An 11,629-nucleotide genomic window follows, 5' to 3' on the forward strand; every position below is an offset into this window, starting at 1 on the left:
TTTCCCACGGAATAAATGGGAAGTTCCAGTTTCTCCAGTCCATGATGGAAAACAAGTCTGAGGGACACCGCCACTGGTAAAGGGGATGCTGAGTGGATGCCAGAGCAGCAAGCTTCCAGGGTGATTCACAAATGTTTGGATAAATTAAAATCAAAGAAATGGAAACTCCAAAAGTAAATATGACCCAGTTCTAGTTGCACAATCTGGTCAAAATGTTGTATTTCCTTGCTCTGAGGCTTACAGCCTGGCCATAAGCAGCAGTTTTTAAGGGCCACTATAATGGGGACATTTTTATTTTCTCAAAGAGTACTTTCAGAGCACTCTTGATGTCCTTATTTCTCAGACTGTAGATGAAGGGGTTCAGCATGGGGGTGACCACAGTGTACATCACTGAGGCTGTTGCAGTTGAACGTAAGTTTTGGGTCACAGCAGAACTGAGGTACACTCCCAAGAGTGTGCAATAAAATAAGGAGACCACAGAGAGGTGAGACGCACAGGTGGAGAAGGCTTTGTATTTGCCGCGAGCTGATGAGATTTTCAGGATGGAGGATACTATCTTGGAGTAGGAGTAAAGGATGCCAGCAAGGAGGTCTCCTCCCAGCAGCACAGCTGCAATATATAACAGCAGGTCATTAACAAAAGTGTCAGAGCAGGCACAGTGGACCACCTGATTAGGTTCACAGAAAAAGTGGGGGATTTCTAAGCGTGCGCAGAAGGAGAGCTGCAACACCATTAAGCTGTGCACTAAGGCATTGATGGCACTCGTGACCCAGGATGCCAGCACCAACAACCCACAGAGCATGTGTTTCATGATGTCTATGTAGTGCAGGGGGTGGCAGATGGCCACATATCTGTCATAGGCCATCACAGCCAGAAGGAGGTTGTCCAACACCACAAACAATGTAAAAAAGCACATCTGTGTGATGCAGCCTGCATAGGTAATGACTTTGCCCTGCATCTGGAGGTTCACCAGCATCTTTGGGATGGTGGTGGAGGTGAAGCAGATGTCCACAAAGGACAGGTTGGAGAGGAAGAAGTACATGGGTGTGTGCAGCTGGGAGTCTGCGATGGTGGCCAGGATGATGAGCAGGTTCCCCAGCACAGTGACCAGGTACATGGAGAGGAAAAGCCCAAAGAAGAGGGGCTGCAGTTGTGGGTCTTCTGAAAGTCCCAGAAGAAGAAATTCTGAAATTTGTGTGTCATTTCGTGGTTCCATGTGCTTTGATTGACACCAGGAAAGAGAAAAATAACATCACTAATTTTTCTATCTGGTTCCCTTTAAGGCATCCTCTACTATCTCCAATCAGGAATTCCTGTCCCTCTGTACCCTGTCCTTTCGGTATCACGTGCTCTACTCTTTTAAGAAACTATTCCTTTATGAACATGTGGGATATAAATTGGGTCCAATTATGTTCCTGGCACTGTCTTGGCAGTGAGCCTTTAAAATAAAAGTAACTTCAATCTTTTCATGCAGAAAAACATATGTATGTAAGGAAATGAATGAAAACCTGGAGCTGGAGGAGGATTTTGAGAATTTTCACCATAATGGAATGATAGATGTTTAAGCTACAATTTAACTTTATACAAAATATCCATGAATTAAAATATCACACCACATCCAATATGTACATAGAGTTTTTACATTAGTTAACAGATCAAAAGACTTGGTGAATTCCACCTTTATGTATCCCTATAAAGTACTAATTTATAAAAAAAAAAGTAAATAGATGAGGGTAAGGCCAGTGGAGTAATGCAGAGTGAAAGGGGAGAGAGAAGGTACTAGAAACGGAAATGGAAAAATGTATGTTCCATGCATGTGTGAGCATCTGAAAGTGTATCCCACCATTATGTATCACTATTTTATTTAAAAACAAAAAAATCTTCATAAAAGAAATGATCCTTTAACATGTCAGATGTTAATAACTGTTATAAAGAAAACATGGGCAGGTAAGAGAAGAGTGGATGGATGGAGGTACTACTTTTTATGGGCACAGGTAAGACAGGCTAACAAGATGACGTTTGAGTGGAGATCTCAGGGAAGAAATGAGAATCAGTGAGATTGACTGCAGAGTGTGTGCCTGGCTGGAGGAGTGAGCATTGCAAAGTCCCTGCAGGTGTAGAGGGTCCTCTGTCCACACATTGTTCCTTGTCTTCTGCTTTAACCAGCTTTACTGGAGGGTAGTCATATCTGAAGAACTGCATGTACATAATATGCACAATCTGGTGAGTTCAGACACATGTGGACCTGGTGCCCCTCACCCAGTCAACGCTATAGACACATCCCTCACCTCCCAGAGTGGGCTTTGATGTTTTGTTTGCATGTTGTTTTCTGTGGGGAAGAACAATGAGCATGAGCTCTGTCCCCATAGCAGAACTTCAAGTGCACAGTGTCCTTTGTTACTGCCTGGCCCTATGTTGCACAGCAGGTATCTGGAAATGAATGATGCCACGGAACCCTGACTTCATATCCCCCCAAATCAGCTCACACATTCCTTCCTGCTCTCCCTGACACCACGCTGCTCCAGGTGTCCATGAGATTGACACCTTCACCTATCATGTACAGGAATCATGCAGTATTTTGATTTAAATAACATCCTGTGGATGCCTCCTGATATCTGTTATTTAGGATTCAGATGCCTGTATTATAAAAGTCACAGTGTGGCCAGACAACAACTATACAAGGAAAGAGAATAGAGGCTTACATCCTTGATGAACACAGATGTAAGAATCCCCAGCAAATACTAGCAAAATGAGCTCACCATGTTAAAAGGATTATTCCCAATATGGAATACATGAGCTCAGGGACCCTGGCTCTGAGGACCACTCACTCTCCATGAATGTCTTTAGAATTCCACACCATCCTGGCCCTCTGTCCTCCTTCACGTGATGGACTCCTGTGGACGTTCTGCCACAGATGCACCTGCTCCCTGGCATCTTCCTCTGCCATCACAGTGTAAGATGCACACAGCAGAGATCTTACCTGCTTCGTTCATGTGTGGATTCACACAACCGTAAAACAGTTTAGAATGCAAAGGAAAATGTTTAAAATTAATGGTTTGTACAATGAAAAGAATGGACAGGTGGATAAATGAATTCAAAGCAATTGCATTAAATGAAAAAGTTTTAAATAAATTCTCAATGCAATGTTTTAAAGTAGCCATGATATTATCCCATCATGAATCAACATTACATTGCAAACATCTAGAAATAAAATAACAAAAATAAATGCTTCCGTAAAATGAATCAAAATAAATAAATTATTATAAAAAAAAGCTTCCTTAGGAGCAGTGGAAGCAATAATATCCAATGTTATAATCTCATCCTATATAAACCCAAATGCATTCAGATGTGCTAGTGACCCTAGACACGATGGCAAGAATAATAAAATTAATTCACATATGATTAAACTATCCTCACACCTGGCTTTACCTCACCTATAATAATTAATTTTCATACCCAATGCACAGCAAGGGAAACCCCATGATTATAATGAAGCTTTTGGGTGTAAAATGTAAGCTGAGAAATATGTACACAAGCTTTAGTTGAATGCAAATTACATGTTCCACCGGGCGACAGAAGATGATTTCTGCTCACCACATAACTGTCCTCAGGACCTCTGCATCATAGAGACTAACAGGCCCTTCTCTTTATAGCACAGCCCATGACTTGAGCTCAGTCCAGTGAACAAACACAGAGGTCTCTGAGCTCTAGGCTGAGCTGGCTTGGTTCGCAGGGACCTCTGGTCAATTTTGTCAGGTTCCTTCCTTGCTGAACCTGTCCTGCAGCACCTGTCAGTGCCTCAGACTCACCTGGATGGAGTGTCTAGAGAGAAGGGCTCTGTGTGGAAGTCTGGCTTCCTCCTTGGGTGGCTGATGATGGAGACTGAAGCTCTGACCCCAGACAAGGCAGCAGGAGGAAGTGAAGTCCTGGTGCCCTAAACAGACTTTGGACTCCAAAAGAAACCACCCTGTTCTCTCCAGCCCCTCTCAGAGGGACAGCACCAGAAGCTCTTTTTATAGCTCCCTACCTCTTCTCATTAGGTACAGTTTTTCTTGTTAACTCCAACGCCAGAGTCCCTGATGTCCCTGTGGGCCACTGGTCTGAGAGGAAAGAAAATTTCCTGCTCGTTCTCTGTTCCCAAGACACCAGTTTAGCAATAGGGTGAATCTGGTCTTCATTACTCTTTGTCCATGAATTTCCTTTCCATCTAGAAATCTAACCTCCTTAGCACTTTTGCCCAATTCTTACTTTTAATTCTATTTAAGATCTGAGTTACCTGAATTTGTTAGATTCCTTGGAACTCCAAGTCACTGACTTGTACAGGGCACAGATCCTGAGTTGTTTAGAAAATTGCTATTCCCTGTTCAACAAAGGAGAGAACTGTGTTCATGTTTTTAAATAAAAACCATGACAAGTTACCACATCTTTTGGTTTCCTATTGGTTTTTACAAAACATGTAGGTGTTTCATGCTTGGAATATGAAATTTGTCATTTATTCCTTCATTTATGAAACTTTTGATAATTATGAGAGATATTCTAGATTTTTTATGCACTTTGGGTTGAATTTAGAATCTTATGAGTGTAAAATCATTGAATTTCTTCATGTCCATTGTAAGAGTTTAATACTGTTAGGGAATCACTTTACATTTGCAGAAATGAGGCTCTGAGAAGTTAAGTGATGTGCTCAAAGTCACAATTTGAAGAAGAATGAGATTTTCTCAAAATGCTCTTGGTTCTGCTCTGGGTCAGTGGTTCTGCCCCAGGTTGATGATGCCTCCAGGAGACACAGGTGACGTCCTGAGAATTTGTTGAGTTGTAAACTGAGAGTTGGTGCTGTGCCTGGTGGGCTGAGGCAGGGATGCTGCTCGGCATTCCACAACCCACGGGAGGACGCACCACAGAGTTACCTGACCCAAAGGTCAACAGTGGTTAGTTTGAGAAACGCTTTTATAGACCATAACTTTTCAAATTTTGATGTGAATATGAGTCGCTTGGGGATTTGTTTGAATGCAGATTATGACTGGGAGGTCTTGGTGGCCCAGAGATTGTGCATATGAAACTAATGCCCTGTTGATCCTGAGCCTGCCAGCCTTGATTGGCGGACCACTTTTTATAAATTGACAATAAAGTTCTATTCACTTAGAGCACAAATCATAATGTTTTGACATATAGATTTGATATATAATCCTATATATTCACACGAACATATCCTTTTGTGGATATCATGCATATGTATATGGATGACTAAATATAGATCATTAACTTACACATTACTTCACATAATGTTTGTGATGAGCACAGTCAAATTTCACTCTGGATACTTTTCAAGATACTGTTAACTGTGGTCACCATGCTGTGCAGCAGATCTCATGAGCTCATTCCACCTATCTGATGGAAATATGGTATTCTTTGACCGACATTTTCCCAACCTTCCTTCCCCAAAACAACCTCATCTCTGGCAACTACCATTTGAATCTTTATTTCCGTGAAATTAAAATGTTTAATTTGTGCATTTGAGTAGAATATTTATGTCTGCCTAATTTCCCTTAGCATTATGACCTCTAATTACTTCCGTTTTTTGGCATAGGACAGGACTTCATCTATTTTTATGGGTGAGTCCTGTTCCATTGTGTATATGTGCTGTACTTTCTTTATCCATTCATCTGTTAGTGGGTACATAGGTGGAATCCATGTCTTGGCTGTTTTGAATAAGGCTGCAGCAATATAGAAGTGCAGAATGTCTTTGGGATACTTCATTTGTTGTATGAATACTGTTATGGTTTAGATGTGGGTGTTTCCTAGAAGGCAACCTGTCAAAAAGCATAAGAAAGTTCACCTGTGAAAAGATTGGGTTTTGAGAGCTGTAACCTAGTCAGTGCATTCATCCACTGAAAGGGATTTGCTGGGTGGTAATTGGAGGCAGGTAGGGTGTGGCTGGGAGCATTAGGCCTTTGGCTTCCTGCCTTTGGGGTGCATATTTTGCCCACGGTGAGGGAGCTCTCTCTGCTTCCTGATTGCTATGTCCCTCAGTTGTTTCCTGCTCTAAAACCTTCTGTCATGATGGTCTGCCTCATCTCAGGCCCAGAGCAATGGAGTTGGCCATCTGTGTACTGAGACCTCTGAAACCGTGAGCCCAAATCAACTTTCCCTTCCCTATGTTGTTCATGTCAGGTCTTCAGGTCACAGCAGTGAAGAAGCTGCTTAAAACAAACAACAGTGGTGGCATTGCTGAACCACGTGGTGGTTCCATTATTGAGCACCAAGGGTGTGCTCCAGCATCAGAGTCAAGTGTATGCATCCCAAGGCCTTCTCCCCTGTGAATGCCTCCCCCTCCTCAGTTCTGATTTTAGGTGCTCAGATGTGGACTCAGTAGTTCAGCTTCTGAATAAACACGTTGACACTTGCCTCTTGAATGCTTCCCTGATGACAGGAATATTCCCAGGTCCCAGGCAGGCAGCTCAGGGCCTGAGTCCACCACCCTACACTGTGCTGGACTCATGGGCACCGACTGACCTGCTCATGTGGGTACAGTAAGAATTGTTAGACTCTTTTATGCTGCTTTTCTGTTAAGGTCTTAGCAGATCAATGCAGCTGATGGTTCTTGATGCATTAAATAATTTCTCCCATTCTTCTCATCCTCCTGTGGCAAATCCAAAGCATACAACTTATAAACATTCAACGTTTAAGGAAGAGTGAAATGCCTCCTGTGTTTTACATTTATGTGTGATTGTCACTCTTCTGCTGTCTACAGGGAGACTGTACAAACCCACCCACCACCTGGGTCTGGACAGTGCCTCCCATGGTAGGATCATGCATACATTTTGTGTGCCTTTTGAGCTAGACAAAGGGTGATTAATGTGGGGGATCAAATTTAATTACCTGGAGGGATTCCTAGAGACTCTGTAAACTGTTACTTCTGAGTATGTCTCAGAGGCAGTTTCCAGAGAAGAGCTGTGTGGGGGTCAGGGAGTGGGTGAAGACGACCCTCCCTGAATGTGTGTGGTAGGGGCTCCTCCAGTTGCTGGGGGCTGGATGGGTTGGACAGGTGGAGGAGGGGAAGCCTCTGGCTGGGTCTTCCTTCTGGAGCAGGGCACATTCTCTCCTGCTGCTACCCTCCCATGTCAGACTCTGCTTCTCCTGTCTTTGGACCGTGGGAGCAGCTGCATTAGCCCTCTGGGGTCTTGCTAGCCTTTTGTTTGGACCAGGGGCTGCACCACTGACCTCCAGGGCTCTGCAGCTTCCACCTCCAGCCTGCAGACAGTCATTATGGAAATGCTAAGTCTTTGTGATTGTATGAGTCAATCTTGTATCTATATCTGCATCGTTATCATCCTGTGAATCCCTCTATTTGTCTTCTGCTTCTTCTTTTTCTCTGGACAACCCTGACTACTAAAACAAATGACCTGCTGTATTTGGTAGAAAGTGTGCCAATATGATGTGCTCGATGATTAGAAAGAAGATGCAAAAATCTCGAGAGATTCTACTGCTTCTTTCTTCCCTCGTTAGGAGAACGGGCACCTCTCACATACGTGCTGCTTCTGTGGCCACATTCCCACGTTGATGCCACACATAGAACAGAGAACACAGGACAGAGCAGCATGCCCTGAGCCTACATCCAATGTCACTGGGTCTCTTTTTTCTCCTTATGAAAGCATTGGAATTTGACGCACTGTTAGGTATGAGAGCAAATAGGAACTGTACGACCATTTTATGGTGTTGAGAAATATTTAATTTTTAACTACCTGCCAATTAGACACTGCTGTATCCAAGATTGTTCAAGCCTGTTTCCCTGGGTGACTTGCAAATGGGAATTAAAAACTGGGAAGATGGGTAGAGGAGGTGGGTAATCAGTACCCAAAATAGAAAGAATAAGTTCAAGTTTCCTATAGCACAGTCTGGTGACTATAGTCCTTGATACACTTTCACATATTCTATGAACAACTAGATGAGAGCAGCTTGGAGGCTTCAAACTCATGATTAGATTAGTACATGTTACATGCATGTATTTAAACATCACTCAATACCTAATAAATATGTACAACTTTAATATTTTAATTAAAAATTTAAAATATTTCATTTAATGCTCTGGATTGATAAGTATATATTGTATACATGCAGTGAATTACACATGAATTTGTACAATTGAAGTCATAATTTATATAAAAATTTAAGGCTTGAGGGTTTAAGTACATTTTTAAATTTAATCATGGTCACTTCTGTTCTCTAATGATTTATTTAAAGTTCACAAATGATACTCATACTAATTATTTGTGTTTCCAATGAGCTCAGCATTGTCTTGCTCAATTTGGATAGAAATCACATATAGTCAAAGAGCAGCTCCCTTAGTGTTAGCAGCTCTGAGTTCTGAATACCAGCAGCTCTCAGGTGCTAGTATTTGCAGCTCCCCTCATTGCTCCCTAGTGGCCAGAGGTAGCTGCTGCTGGCAGTTATAGGGAGCTCTACATTGCTCACTGGCTACTCCTAGCTTTTCTCAGTGTTACTAGCTCCAATGGCTGACTACATGGAGTGCCAGCAGTCTTTAGTGTTGCTTGTTCTTAGAGCAATCTGCTTTTCTTAGTCTACTCAAGATACTCAAGAGATATAGAATGAATAGGCAGTATAAAACCATCTATAAAAAGCTCTGTTAGGACATATGCTGTATCATAAGGGAAAGGAATATGTGGACTTATCCAATAATGCTACAGGAAGGTTGCTAATAGAAATTAAAAAGGTCAGGTTCATGCATATGCAGAGTCCAGCTGGCTCAACCCAGATTTTCTGCTCATGAGTAGGGAAAGCATTCCTCATGGTTTACAGTGGAGAGATGTGAAGCAGCTGCAGAGTGAAGTCATCCAGAGAGGTTGTGGACAGAGTCATATGAGAGTGTTGGTGTTCTGGGACATCCCAGGGTGCCCTCATCTGTTGGAATAGCTGTGGGATTTCAGATGTGACCACAAAGACCAGAAGTGGCAGGTCAGCTGTGCTCCAGGGTTAGTTGCCCCTGATCAGCCAGATCTGTGGGAGGAGCCTGGCATCTTATCAGCAAAACAATTATCTATATGTTAAATGCAGAATCTCAGAAAAATAAAAACAAATAGACCTTCTCAGGGAAGGTTATTTCTCTTCTGGTTTGTATGTACAGATGCTCCTCCCAATACTATCATAATTTGAGAATATCAAAAATCAGACTTGGTTTATACGCCTAATCTACTGGACATGGTAACTGAGTATGCTGTAGAGAATTGATTATTGGTCATGATGGTTGTGTGCCTGACTGGGTGCTACTCAGCTTTGGACCACAAACATTCAAAATCCAAAGTTGAATTTCTACTGAAAGCTATTACATTCACATAATTTTAAAGTGAAAAAAATAAGTTAGTTGAGGAACCATTTCTATTATTTTCTGAGTTCAAATAATGCTTGTAATCCAAAATACCTATCCACAGAAAGATAATTTTAAAAAGAGAAACATTGGACTTTATCAAAATTTTATGACACCATGCATTGCTTTATTTTAATATTTAGTATCCTTCAATGTCATAAGCGAAGTAGGCCAATATTTTTTAAATATAAACAACTTACCTTGTTTATGAAAACCAAACTTAAACAAAAAATTTAAATTTTCTCATCAAAAATCTGCAAATAAAATGGAAAGAATACTCTATCAAAAATAGATACACATATCTGATAAAGAATTTATGTGTTTCTACAAGTTGAAAAGAACAAAAAATACAAAATGACAAAATTCTTGAAGACCACATTCAAAAATATTTACAGAAGGCATTAGTAAGTGAAGCATCTGCATGGGAGTCCAGTCAGGAAGGCTGCAAAATACAGAGGATTGTGTGCTCTGTTCCATTGTCCGTGGTCATGCTTGTCCTGGCACAGGGTCAGTATTGCTGACACAGAAGGACAATGGGCTACCCAGAGGTGTTCTCAGGGCCCTCTTCATGTCCCTGCCACTCAGTCTGGAGATGAAGGGATTCACCATGAGAATGACCAGGGTGTATAGGACGGACACAAACTCTCCTGTGGAGGAGGTGTGGGCCCAGGTAGAGATGAGCTGGACTCCCAGGCAGGTTCTGTAGGTCAGGAGACAAGCACCAGATGAGAGTTACAGGGACATACTCTGTACTTCCCTCCTGCTGTTGAGATCCACCGGACCGAAGCCATAATTTGAAAACAAGTGAAAAGCATCTGCTAGAGGAAAAAATCCATCACATGCATTACAGTATAAGACAGGAAGTTATTGATGAAGGTGTCAGAGGAGGTGAGCTTGAAGATCTTAGGGAACTGACAGAAATACTGCATGATTTCCCAGACTAAGAAGAGAGAAGTCTTCACTACACTTAAACTTTCAGGAAGGGCTCTCAGCATGCTGAAGGCCAGGTCAGAAGAAGTAAGTGGGCACAGAGTCTGGGGCTCCTGAGGATGGTATGCTGCAGGGGGTGACAGATGGCCAAGAAGTGGTCACAGACCATCACAGTTAGGAGTCATTGTTCAACAGTCCAAAACCTGTGAAAAAGCACATCTGGGTGATGCAGCCTGCACAGGTCATGGCCTTGCTCTGTGTCTGGATGTCCACCAGAATCCTTCAGATGGTGGTGGAGGTGAAGCAGATGTCAGAAAAGGATAGGCTGCAGAGGAAGAAGAACATGGGGTATGCAGGACAATGAGCAGGTTCCCACTGATGGCCACCAGGTACAAGGACAGGAACAGCCCAGAGAGAACAGACTGGAACTCTGTCTCCTCAGAAAGCCCCTGGAGGAGAAACACTGGCATCCGTGTGTGGGTTTCTGGTTCCATGGAAAGTCAACATCTCCAGGAGAAAACCAGCAGCCAGAGGAAGTGAGCAGTCCACAGCATCAGGAACCTGGCTGCCTGGAGCTTGAACCCAGTGCTCTGAGGACAGGAAGCTTTGGCTTGGTGGTGCCTTCTCTACCATTGGTCAGACTGGGGCTTCTCAGTGCCACCAAATTCCCCTTTGTTACCACCACTAGCTGGAAAACCCAGACACAAAACCTGATTTGTATTCAAAGCTGACTTCCTCTGTTCAACTGTCCTGATACCAGCTCAGTCAGCCTTTGTCATCTGAGATGACCTCTGAATTCGTTTGGTACTTTACTTTTAATACCCTAATAGCAATAAATATTTCATTAAACAAATTAAAGTCATGAATGTATGAAATTTCCATAATTGTTGGTAATCTCATATTTTATATAGCTGGTTAATTTTTAGTTAAAAGTATAATGCAATGATTCATCAAGGAAGAAATCACCTACCAACAAAATATCTCTCCCATGAAAGAAGACACCAAAGTAGTAGTTTTTAAATCTCACCTATTTGCAGTCTCTAAAAATTATTTGGAATTATTGAAATTATTAATTGAAATTATTAATTGAAAACAATTATCCAATGAATTTTATGAAACTATTTTAACCTTGAGGCCAAAAGAAAACAGCTTTCTGCAATAGCAGCAATGGAAAGCATCCATTGGTTTAATTAATTACTGCAAATGGAAAAAACTGGAATAAAGTAGCTCTAAAATATAGTCATCAATTTGTCAAGTATACTAAATATGATGACCAGCTAGCAACCCAAGAAGGCAATGCACATTTCATACTGATAT

At 42.0% G+C, this 11,629-nt stretch overlaps 1 protein-coding gene across 1 annotated transcript; it reads right to left on the reverse strand.

Annotated features, from left to right (window-relative positions):
- Nucleotides 1–274: 274 nt before the first annotated feature.
- Nucleotides 275–1,216, reverse strand: LOC306647101 (olfactory receptor 7A17-like; the record flags this gene model as incomplete). The annotated part of the gene is made up of 1 exon (XM_079116125.1): nucleotides 275–1,216. The coding sequence occupies one exon, from the start codon at nucleotides 1,214–1,216 to the stop codon at nucleotides 275–277; it is 942 nt and encodes a 313-aa protein (XP_078972251.1).
- Nucleotides 1,217–11,629: the final 10,413 nt, after the last annotated feature.

Source organism: Sciurus vulgaris (genome assembly GCF_902686455.1).
Source record: "Sciurus vulgaris genome assembly, chromosome: 16".
In the NCBI taxonomy this organism is placed as follows: domain Eukaryota; kingdom Metazoa; phylum Chordata; class Mammalia; order Rodentia; family Sciuridae; genus Sciurus; species Sciurus vulgaris.